Source organism: Drosophila biarmipes, chromosome X (assembly GCF_025231255.1).
Source record: "Drosophila biarmipes strain raj3 chromosome X, RU_DBia_V1.1, whole genome shotgun sequence".
NCBI lineage: Eukaryota > Metazoa > Arthropoda > Insecta > Diptera > Drosophilidae > Drosophila > Drosophila biarmipes.
Window position 1 is genome coordinate 22,702,410 of NC_066611.1, and position 12,240 is coordinate 22,714,649.

The 12,240-nt window shown below is 47.4% G+C and overlaps 2 protein-coding genes across 25 annotated transcripts in view; both read left to right on the forward strand.

The window, feature by feature from the left end:
• LOC108023327 (basement membrane-specific heparan sulfate proteoglycan core protein) overlaps positions 1-4,833 on the forward strand; it is an 81,349-nt gene extending 76,516 nt beyond the window's left edge. For all 19 annotated transcript variants that reach the window (XM_050886442.1, XM_050886441.1, XM_050886460.1 and 16 more), the window contains 5 exons: positions 15-946; positions 1,020-1,723; positions 1,783-2,199; positions 2,274-2,421; positions 4,127-4,833. In XM_050886442.1, the coding sequence (XP_050742399.1) occupies positions 15-946; positions 1,020-1,723; positions 1,783-2,199; positions 2,274-2,421; positions 4,127-4,169 (2,244 nt within the window). In that variant the 3' untranslated portion in view covers positions 4,170-4,833. The remainder of the gene's footprint in view (positions 1-14; positions 947-1,019; positions 1,724-1,782; positions 2,200-2,273; positions 2,422-4,126) is intronic.
• An 882-nt stretch (positions 4,834-5,715) lies between these two features.
• The window catches only part of LOC108023554 (interference hedgehog), a 28,597-nt gene continuing 22,072 nt past the window's right edge, over positions 5,716-12,240 (forward strand). For 2 of the 6 annotated variants that reach the window (XM_044093126.2, XM_044093122.2), the window contains exons 1-2: positions 5,716-5,943; positions 6,407-6,497. The gene's annotated coding sequence lies outside the window, so the exon portion shown is untranslated. Of the gene's footprint in view, positions 5,944-6,406; positions 6,498-9,000; positions 9,109-12,240 lie in introns of all 6 variants that reach the window. The other 4 variants (XM_050886246.1, XM_050886247.1, XM_050886243.1 and 1 more) reach the window with 4 other exon arrangements.

A 12,240-nucleotide genomic window follows, 5' to 3' on the forward strand; every position in this document is an offset into this window, starting at 1 on the left:
TTTTGGAATTCCAGGAAAAACTCTCACTGGACCGCGTGCAAGCGAACGACGCCGGAACCTACGTGTGTACAGCCCAGTACGGCGACGGTGAGACGGCGGACTTCCCCAACATTTTGGTTGTGACCGGGGCGATTCCCCAGTTCCGACAGGAACCTCGCAGCTACATGAGCTTCCCCACGCTCTCCAACTCCTCGTTCAAGTTCAACTTCGAGCTGACCTTCCGTCCGGAGATCGGCGACGGACTGCTGCTCTTCAACGGACAGACCCGCGGCAGCGGTGACTATATCGCTCTATCGCTGAAGGATCGCTATGCGGAGTTCCGGTTTGATTTCGGTGGCAAACCGTTGCTGGTGCGGGCAGAGGAGCCACTGGCTCTGAACGAATGGCACACGGTGCGCGTGAGTCGCTTCAAGAGGGACGGATACATCCAGGTGGATGAGCAGCATCCGGTGGCATTCCCCACGTCCCAGCTCCAGCAGATACCCCAGCTGGAACTGATCGAGGATCTGTACATTGGCGGAGTACCCAACTGGGAGTTCCTGCCCGCCGAGGCCGTTGGCCAGCAATCGGGCTTCGTGGGCTGCATCAGCCGCCTGACCCTGCAGGGACGCACCGTGGAGCTGGTCCGCGAGGCCAAGTTCAAGGAGGGCATCACCGACTGCCGGCCCTGTGCCCAGGGACCGTGCCAGAACAAGGGCGTCTGCCTGGAGAGCCAGACAGAGCAGGCTTACACCTGTGTGTGCCAGCCTAGATGGACTGGCCGGAATTGTGCCATCGAGGGCAATCAGTGCGCCCCCGGAGTCTGCGGCGCCGGACGCTGTGAGAACACGGAGAACGACATCGAGTGCCTGTGCCCCCTCAACAGAGCCGGAGATCGGTGCCAGTACAATGAGATTTTGAACGAGCACAGCCTCAAGTTCAAGGACAACAGCTTTGCGGCCTACGGGTTAGTAGTCATATCTCAATATCTATTAATTCCCCATGTCAATATATATTCCCTGCTTCCTTGCTCACCCTAGAACTCCCAAGGTCACCAAAGTAAACATCACACTGTCCGTGCGTCCCTCAAGTTTGGAGGACTCTTTGATTTTGTACACGGCCGAGTCCAGTTTGCCCAGCGGCGATTACCTGGCGCTGGTACTGCGCGGTGGCCACGTGGAGCTGCTGATTAACACGGCCGCCCGTTTGGATCCCGTGGTGGTGCGATCGGCGGACCCGTTGCCCCTGAACCGCTGGACAAGAATCGAGATAAGACGTCGCCTGAACGAGGGCATTCTCCGGGTGGGCGATGGACCAGAGCGAAAGGCCAAGGCCAAGGCCCCGGGAACAGATCGCATTCTGTCCCTCAAAACACCCCTCTATGTGGGTGGCTACGATCGGTCGACGGTCAAGATCAACAGGGATGTGAACATCACCAAGGGCTTCGACGGCTGCATCTCCAAGCTGTACAATTTCCAAAAGGCCGTTAACCTGTTGGCGGACATCAAGGATGCGGCGAACATCCAGAATTGCGAGGAGACGAATGAGATAGGTGGCGAAGGGGAAGGCGTTGACAATGAGCCACCAGTTCTGCCTCCATCCCCAACGGTCCACGAGAGTGAACGGCAGGAGTTGGCTCCTTGTGCCAGCGATCCCTGTGAAAACGGAGGAAGCTGCAGCGAGCAGGAGAATCTGGCCATATGCTCCTGTCCCTTCGGCTTCAGCGGCAAACACTGCCAGAATCGTGAGTCAACCCCCCAAGGAGTAAGCAAGCTCACAAATCTCACCTTGGTTCCCTTACAGACCTCCAGCTGGGCTTCAATGCCTCGTTCCGCGGCGATGGATACGTGGAGCTGAATCGCAGCCACTTCCAACCCGCCCTGGAGCAATCGTATTCCTCGATAGGCATCGTCTTCACCACCAACAAGCCGAACGGTCTGCTGTTCTGGTGGGGCCAGGAGGCCGGAGCGGAGTACACCGGACAGGACTTCATCGCCGCTGCCGTGGTCGATGGCTATGTGGAGTACTCCATGAGACTCGATGGCGAAGAGGCGGTGATCCGGAACAGCGATATCCGCGTGGACAACGGCGAGCGACACATTGTGATCGCCAAGAGGGATGAGAACACCGCCATGCTGGAGGTCGACCAAATTCTGGACACGGGCGACACCCGACCCACCCTCAATAAGGCAATGAAGCTGCCGGGCAATGTGTTTGTCGGTCAGTGTCCCAAATCCTCAATCCTTCTGCAATGTATTTCCATTTTATACTGATTCACCCGCTCTCTTTCCCAGGTGGCGCTCCGGATGTCGCGGGTTTTACGGGCTTCCGCTACAAAGATAACTTTAACGGCTGCATTGTAGTGGTCGAGGGCGAAACCGTGGGCCAAATTAACCTAAGTTCAGCTGCCATCAATGGAGTGAATGCCAACGTGTGTCCCGCGTAAGTAATTTCCATCTCTTCCAAGATAAAATCCCGCGCCTTCGTAACGTCTTAATCCTCCTGCCTGCCTGCCGCAATTAGTCTCTGGAGTCCTTCGAGCCTCGTTTACCAGGAGATCGGTAATGATGTAGATATGGACAACCATATGGTTGGCAGGGATCTGAGTTTCTTCGACGAGCTGGATCAACCGCCACCGGTGCATATTTTCTATCCGCGTCCCAAGATCAACGACTTCCCCACCAACAAGGCGCACCAAGTGGTACTTTCGCTATCGCTTAGACTTTCGATAGTCCTCTTGAGTTGCCGCTTATCGGTGATATCCCTGTGTCTGTTGCCTGCGCCTAGCTAAGCTCGATTTATCGGCGTCGCAACGGGAACGATAAAGAACCAGATAGGGCAATCGTTAATCGCTGTCAGTTGACTATTGGCAACTGTACCCCTTACCTAAACATGAAAGGAATCTTCTTCCATTTTTGTTAACCAAATACAAAAGCGGCTATGACACTTAAGCCCAGGTCCTCGGGCTATCATATTTGACCATTTCTAGTTAGTTATCTAACTGCGTTCCAATGTTATATAAAACTTCAACAAAGTTTACAGGGAATATTTGATTACATAGAAAAATATTCGTTCAGTTAAGAAAAGTATTTTCCATTGAAAAATATAGTCTAGTAAGTGTCAAGCTGCATAACCAAATAGTCAAAAGTATTTGGGTGTGTTACCACTGAAATTATCGTGCCATATCATTGCAGAATATCATGTTATACTATACAAAGTACAGTTAGAACCGCAGTCAGATGAACGAACATAGATAATCGACTAGTGTTAAGCGATCCCAAAGAATACCAAGACTCTAAGCGTGTTTTTTTTTCATAGTAAATTAGTTAGCACAGAATAGAACATATGCGGAATACTCATCTGTATATGGTATTGTTACAGATCTTATCTAGTATTAGCCACTTTTAGCTGGATTGTTTTCGCCTCAAAGCCAAGCTCAGGAAATACAACTCCGAAGCTATATGCTGAACTCACCTGGGCGCCACTTATTAATAGGTAGAAAACTCTGGCGTAGGTAGATAATCGAACACGAATATATGCTATGGGAAGATCCCTCGATATATGTGCAATCTATCCTGCGATTCTGAATCTCTAATATCTCTTTAAATCTAGTCAAAATGATCCTGCTTGGTGACCATAGCAATAATATTACTATATTATTACAAAACATTGTGTTTCAGTTTCATACAGAATACCCATAAGTTATACATAAGTGGCGATTATTTAAATGCATTTATTTTAACCTGATCTCAAACAGACGACTTGAGCCGTAGAACAATATTATTTATTATCCAAGATTAATATCTAGACGTTTTGATAAAGAAAAGCACAGTTGCTCTCTTATTCTTACGTATACACAAATATAAATGTTGAAAGTCCGATAAACATGGATAATATATTTAAATGTATTATAGGATCAGTAAATATTGATACCGAATGAATGGAGAACGAGAGTTCTTCGCGTTGAGGCAAAGTCTGAAAATGCAGTTTAGCGAAGCTTTTAGCCAACTTTTACACGACTCTAAAGGCACAAATTATATAATTATTTCAGTTTCTTTGACCTTCTTTTGTTTATTTTTATTATGATTTACATATATTTTCCTTAATTTATTGTTAATTTCCTTTACCTGTTTATTGTTTACACCAGTAACGACGAACCCCTGGGAGGAACCGAACCGCCAGTCGTCTGAGGACACATCCAGCAACCGAAATTAGCTTTTTAATTAAAAATTAACAAATGAAACAAAAGAAAAACAATTTTTATATATACAACATATGCATAAGCCAAGCAAAACAAAAAAATTGAATATTATATGACGAAAGGATTATATTAAAACAAAAAAAGAGATAAACGATCACTTCTACTACATGCTGCATTGCTTCTCGATCCTTAAGTCTAGGTTAAAGATTGTAGCAAGAGAAAAACGAATATCACAAACATTTATTTAACAAAAGCGCCGTGCGAGAAGTGAAACGAAACAGAAACAATAATGCAACTAATGCATATAATACAGATAAAGCCTAGAACCCTAAGAACTAACTAACTAACTAACTCGAGCAACAACAACGCATACTAGCCAACTGCAACCACAACAACCACAATAGTGAAGGCATTTTAATTATAATTTAGTCTCTAGCTGTAACTATGACTACGACTCTTTTTTTTGTGAGCCCAGTGTAAAATGTTGGAAATCGGAAATTGGCCCTACACACACACACAAGTTATTAATTAAATACCAATTGATACCACATAATGATACATGAAATACTATGAATGCAACTATTGTGACGTACGAAAACCGTTGAGTGGATAAAAGCAACAGCAGAAGATATATTAAAATGAAATCAACAACACTTTGGCGTGCGTTTAATTGCGGGAGTGGGTGGGTCATCCCAGCATAATATCAACCTTCCTTTTTTGCGAGGTAGGGTGACTGAGAATTACAAGAACTCTAATTAGGTCAGGCAGGCCAACGGATGACTCAATAACTACTCATACTAACTCGTATCAATTTGAATATGTTTTAATATCTACTACATTGTACAATGTACATATGAAACAGTGAGAGCAGGACCAAAAATAACTGGTATTTCCTAGGAACCATTGCATTGTTCATTGACTATTCCAGTAAAGGTCTCCAAACAACAGTTATGTAAGACTTTTTTCAGTCATAAAATAAAACTTATTGTTATACTTTTATATAAAAGTGATGTTGTATAGAACTGTCATTTGAAAATGTTTTAATATTTACTACATGGTACATCGAACATACGAGATAGTGAAAGCCAGGGAACGAAAAAAACAGTTATTTTATAAGAACTATTACATATATTGACTTTCCAGAAAGTTTCCAAATAACAGTTGTGTTCGACTTTTTCAGTCATAAATTAACATTAACATTAATAACAGTTGTTGCAGAATTTTAAGGATTTTGTGCTTATAATAATCAAGGTAATTTGAAATTCTAACGCAGACCGCTCTTGAAATGGGCAGCGTAACGGTGGGTGGTAGGGTGGAGTGGTTGGGGAGCCACCAGGACGAGGACCCCTCTCCGAAGCCTCTCGCGCAGCCTCCCGGTCGCTCTGCCCCGCTCTCTGCGCTCTTCGGCTGCGCGCCCCTCCTCCGCTCTGCCCCGCTCTCCTCTCCGGTGGTCTCGTCTCGGCACTCAGCTGAGCAGCCGAGTCCATTCCCATACCCATTCCCATGCTCACTTCACTTCGCTTCGCGCCGCCGACCAAGAAAGACGTGTGTGCTGTGTGCTGTGTGCTGTGTGCGGAGAACGAGTGCGCTATATCGAGCGGTACATCACAGCCCTTTGAGCCCTATTTACCCTTTTTTTTGGCTGTTACAACCACCCTGTGAGTGCCCCTTGGTGGCCGGAAGGTGAACCTGGTTTTGAGAAGTCACCAGTGCGAAAGTCTCGAGAGTCGAGAGTCCCCGCGAGCAGAGAGCGAGCGAGAAAAGTGCGTGTGCCAAGTTTGTTTTTATTTTTAAAACGGCAACCGGCTAAAAAGGCTGCGGCGTCGCGTAGAACGCACCTAATAACTATAAATTACGGTCCCTGCCGGTGGCACATCAATAATTCCCGAGTGTGTTCGCCAGTAGTAGCCTATAGCGATCCTCAGATACGGGATCGTATGTCGTACGTCGCGCATTCGGCGGATGTGACTAAGAGCCACGAAATCCATTTTAACCCGATGCGATGCCAATCAATCGCCGTGTTCCCGTGTGTCTGCTTGAAAGGCTTTGAAAATGCCATAAAATCTTAATAGGTTTATTTTATTTGGGCTGCCCTTCCTCTCGGCTCGCATTGTTCTTTTACTACTTGTTTTTTTGTTTTTTCTTTTTTGTTCAATGGGAAAAATCGCAAGAATGCCGCCTCAAGTGATCACCAAAATCTAATCAAAATATTTACCGTTCGTTTAGCGTGCGACAGGGGGAGAGCGGAGGGAGAGAACCGGCCGCGTGTACCGCGTGAGGAGTTACCTGCCCTTCGAAATTGCAGAAAAGCCAACAGGTGAGTCTTTGAAACGGTACACAGCCAGTGGCTCGAAAGTAGTTCATCTGGTCAGTACAGTCCGTAAAAGTCGGTAAATCAGGCAGACTCACCCCCGCCCCCAGAAAAACCACTGCCATATCGACCGATTCCAGTTGACAAGTTTTTCGCGATGGCCATGTGGACATGTCCTTTTTTGGCCACCAGGCGATGGCCAATGGCCAATTGCCAATTGCCGTTACTTTTGCGTGTCAGCGGGCCCCCGGCAAAAGCAACAACAAGTGCTGCACATCAAACTCAGCGCGTACACAAACCAGAAAAGTGGGGAACCAAACCTGTCAGCCTGAGGGGGACGGGGTCGGGGGCAGGGGTGCTCTAAAGACCATCCTTCATCCCCTTTTTTGCCCGCTGATAACATTAATGAACTGACTGTGTGCTAAGCACCAGAATAGAACCCCGAGTTGGGGAGAGGATGGGCAGCCGGGGGAGCTGGCCCAACTACAGTGGGGCCTCGATAGCACACATGCACACACAGAGAGAAATATTCAAGCACATTGTTCTTGGATTGAGAACGTTCGTTGTTATTACAATGAAATGGTGGGAAGAGAAAAAACAGAGTGTATTTAACAACTTTTAAGTAAGTATAGTTATTGCGGTATAATGTAAAATCACAGTAAAAACCCTTTCAACTTCAAAAATTTCGTAATATTTTCAAGAACATTTTCAACTCTGATGAGAACGTCAGACTTCTCTCTGTGCTCGCTGTGCATGTACTACACTATACTTAAGGGCACTTACTAATCTTAGCTTTTTTAAAACACATTTAAATAAGTAAATTGGAGGCAGTACGCGGGTTCCCTGCTAGCCCAGTCCACCTGTAGCTTGGGCACGCACATTTTGTTGTGTTGTTGCCATTGGCAAGAGGTGAGAGAGCGGAATGCAACAGGCAGCTGGTCGCAGAACAAGATCATCTGGGCGAAAAAGAGATACAGATACAGAGACGTATCCAGAGAACCGGCCTCGACCCATGGCCAAAACCAATACCGAGAGCATTCCCATTTTCCTGCCCGTTCCCGCTAGCGATAAATCAAAGGGCAGGGGAAAAGCCCAACAATAAAAATCAAGGCAAGTGTCGTCGTCTCATTCTGCAGGCCAAAAAGGGAAGGCGATGGGAATGGGAATGGGAATGGCAGTGGAATGGGTTCGGGAGGGGGGAGTTCGAGAAGATGGTCAGAGAGCCTTTGTCTCGTTGTTGATGGGATTTCATTATTACTTTCGATTGTGGCCCATTGAGACACAGTTCCTTCGCTCCGTCGTCTGGTTCCTCTTCCAAAATGCAGACAAATAAAAAGGTCTCTGCGTCCAAACAAAAATAAACACTCCGAGCAGCATCATCATCATCATCACCGTCATCGTTCCCATTCCCATTCCGCATCCCAAGCACAAACCCAATCCTAAGCCATCCACCTCGTCATCTTCCTGGGCTCCTTGGCTGCAACTCTAAGCGCATAAGCAGATAGACCAGGTGAGCTGGTGGCGAGGGGAGCCGACAGGCAGGGCCACACTGAAAGAAGGTAGAAAATAAATAAAGCGATAAATGGAAAATAAATTTCAAAAAATTGCTTTTCAAGTGGCCCAGCCTCGCGACCCCCGCCCCCGAAATCAGAGGTCCGTTTACGATGTGGGGTCCACGCCAACTGCCTCTCCGACGAGCTACCGATCCGAAACTGGCCTAGAACAGGTCCTTTCCGCCGGGGAATCGATCTATAATGAAATCACTTGGAATGGTTTAGCATAAAACGAGATAATTGGGATGCTCAGCACAGGGCTTAGATGCAACAGAACCCCTCGAAGCATACCAACAGATGAGGCCACCCATGGTTAGTGCCCGGAGAAAGGAACGATCCTGTACTATCCTCATATTGTAAATACGTTTACCTACATATCGCGCATAATGCGTATAGTCAAACCCAAAGATCTGGACCATCATTTTCCCATTCCCATTCTTGGCACTCAAATTTCATGGCCAAAACGATCGCGATCGGTGCTCGCACTCCATTAATACCGATCCACTGATCTAGTTTCCAGCCCGGCCACATTCTGCCATATCTCACAGTCTGATGAGGAAAACAGAATGCTCCGAGTGCATTCGCCATCAAAATTAGACATTGACACCTTTTCCCCCTGGGACTTTTTGGGACTTCGGTTTCGGTTTCGGTTTTGATTTTGATTTTGCTTTCGATTCCGAAACGGATTTTGGTTCCGTAAAAACGGCGTATAAAAATTATTTCACGCCACGCCGAAGTGGGCCCCCAAGAAATTATGATTAATGCTGAAAACATAAATTGGATTTGATTTCTGTTTGTCTGCCGCTTTCGTGCAACTTTGTCTCGCTTTTTCTGCTCTTTTTCTGTGTTTTCTGAGCTTTCTGAGTTTTGTGTCTTTTTCGGGGTTTTTTCTTGGTCTCGGCGGGTCTTCATGGATGTGTTTCTTCTTTTGATTTGGTTTTTGTATTTTTTGCTAGGTAGCCGCCGCCGCCTGTTCATTAGCACAGACTAATCACTGGAGCACAAGAGGCTGCCGTGGGGCAGGAGGCAAAGATCGGGGAAAAGGTGGCAATCAACGTGAATGGGTGAGTGAATGAATGCCTGAACTCTCGGCTCGACTCTGAGTCTTGTGAATGAGCCTGAAACGCGGAGACGGCATGAATGGGAGGTTTCGTTCGGAGGAGGGGCTGTGTTCCTCCTCGCCTCTGCTCCGCTGATCTTCGCCCTCCCCAGCGGAAGTGTAATTGCAGGCTGAATTGGCCCGGATTCCGATTCGGATTGGGAATGGCTGTGGGTATGGGAGGCGTCTTGGCCCAACTTGGCTCTTTTTCTTCAAGCGGCGCCTTTGCATCAGCGGCAAATTAGCTCCGACAGAGAAGACAAATGATGGCAAAGAAGAATCGGGGCTAGCAAACGGAAGCGCACTACAAGCCGGCTGCCGGCAACGTAATGTGATCACATATGTTCTTCTAAATGATGCCACGCCCACGGGTCCCCAAATTCTGGGTTTCGTGGAGGCGAGGTGAGGCGAGTGCCGGACTCGTAGATTCCTAGCTTATCGCGTAGGCAATGAAAATACTTTGCAACTGATACTTGGGTATTGATAAACAGAAAAAGCCGATGCTATATGGCTTGTTACAAAAATACCAATCCAAATAATGGATTGTAATTTAAATGAAGTCCTGTGAAAAGTGTGAAAACTGCTCAAGACCTAAAGTGATGGCAGTAGTTAGCCTAGATTAAAAGCCGTGCAGAACAGTCGGCCTTCTATTGGTAGCCCTCTGTTTGTCCAAGTTATGACCCAAAGGCGGCTAAAAAAATATATATTTTGGTAAATGTATGACAAAAACGGTAATCAAAACAGTAACTATTGAGTAGAAACAAGCATACAAAGAGTAATGTTTGCACTTGATTATTGTTAGCTAAGTATGCCATTAGTAAAACTGACCCATTAACCATTATGTTGGATCAACAGATTGTGTTGTGTGCACAGCGATTGCCGCGATGTTCCCCAAACAGTGACCGGAGAAGCATCGAATGCCTTCATGGGGAGCACTGTCACCAGCAATCCAGAACCAACCGCAGTAGTTTGAAGGGCCACCGAGACGAAGACAAAGACAGTAGTGCATAAATAGATGTCCCCCGTTTCCGAGCGCAGCACTCCTTATCAGCGGGGACATCGGCGGTCCGTGACGATGACAACGGCATTTTGGAGCGGCGACACTCCAAATCACCGGCGGACCGAGGCAGATGGGCTGCCGGCGAGCAGAGAGGCCGGGATGGCGGACGGAGACAGACAGGAAGTGGGCTATTTGCACTCCGATCCCAAAACAAGTCATAATTTTCGACAATGGGCCGCAGACGACAACACCACGGTTACGTGGAATTCGGCTACCTCCGCCCTTCCTCCCTTACCTCCTGTCTCTCCGGCATCTCCGCCCTCGGGAGTTTTGATAAAGTGGCTCGTCGGCGGGACGAGAGACATTTAATAAGCGACAATTTAGCGCTGGAGTCTGACATTGACACAGGTAGGGAATCGCAGCAACAATGCCCAGGTAGCCTCCTCCTCGGCCTCCGTCGTGCTCAGTGATTCAGGAACTCCGGCAAGTGCTCACCGAAAAACGTGAACCCAAGACTCGGAGGGACGTGCGGATGTTGATATCTTGAGCGGAGATCGGCTGGTGCCTGGTCTATAAAACCAATTTTAAACGGCTCTCCTCGCACAAGAGGGCTTACCAAGAAGGTCTAGGAGTCTCGGATGGGGAAATATTGTGAATGAGTTGTGGAATACTGTCTGAAACTAATCCATCGACTTCGATTTCCGAGTGTAAAGTAGTTACTTTAACGTTGATTTGTTGATTAGGGACCATGAAGTTTCACAAATACCCGAGGCAACATTATATCAGTGGGTTCCTGAGAGGTTGCAGACGTACAGATGGGCTGTATAGAAGACCCTGAGATCGGAATCCGGTGGCTGGGCATCACATGATCTCCACCGACCCCAATGGAAAACTTTTGGTTAATCAATGGAGCGACGTAGAGCCAAAACTGTTTGATGGATTAGAGTGCGGCTTTCAACTTTTTCTCCGGCGCACACCTGTATCAAGCAGTTTTTAATTAGAGCCTTCCCCAGAAGGGAGTCCCGGGATCCGAGGGGACTTGGGGTCCCGGGATGGGCGGCCCGGGGCCACGGTGATGTATTAATTTCCCACAAGCACTGTGAAAATATTGAATAATCGAACTGCTTTGATTTCCGACTAAGCAACCATGAAATCACTGGGCTTCCCAGGGCCAGGAGCGGCGGAGGGAAGATAGCTGGCTCAGCACGTAGCTGTCAGCATTAGATGGTGGAAAAAAGGGGGCGACCGCCGGCTGTGAATGGGGTTCGGTTCAGAACATTTGTGAACTCAATTAAAATAGCAGACGATCGGCATTTCTACGGCCATAACCCCTCCTTTGCTTCTCCTCGATCGCGGGAGATCCATGCAAATGCTGAAAGCCGAGATTCCAATGCCGATTCGAACTTTGCACGTCTCGGAGCCTGAAGCCCCCTCTATGTGGTAATTAAACCTGCGTGGAAACAGGAAAAACGAAACGAATCGAAATAAACACATACCAGAGTGAGCAGTAACATGGGGAGTAGGAGACCGCGAATGAATAGGCAGACATTCCGCGGCCACCGTGGGGCAATTAGAAAATGGGTTCGAAGCCAAGTCAGCGAACGCGAGCGTTCCATTCCGAGATCTCAGATCCGAGATCCAAGCTCCGAGCTCCGAGCTCCGAGCTCCATTCGCAGGCCAAGTCGAGTCATAGATCAGCGTTCATGATATGCCAGATCTGGAAATAAGTTAAGGCTCCCGAGACGCCATATGCGGACTTTGGGATACCTATGAGGGCGACGAGGTGTTTGGGATCATCCTGGCAGAAGGGAATATGCCCTTTGAAGCACTATAAAGCCTTTTAACAAAAATCCTACTTGAAACCTAATATTTTAACTTGAAAGGACTAATGATGTAGGGATCTTAATGATATAGTAGATAGTGATGTGGGGTACTTAACTGGGAAATACAAACCTATTTTGTGCTCCATACCTTGACCTTGCTGAAGAATTTGTTAATTGGAGTCTGAGTGGAGACCTCGGATAAGTCAGAGTTCGTAAAGAGGTCTTGCTAATGGCCTTACTAAAAACTTTAATAAGTACCTAGGCCCGCCCTCAT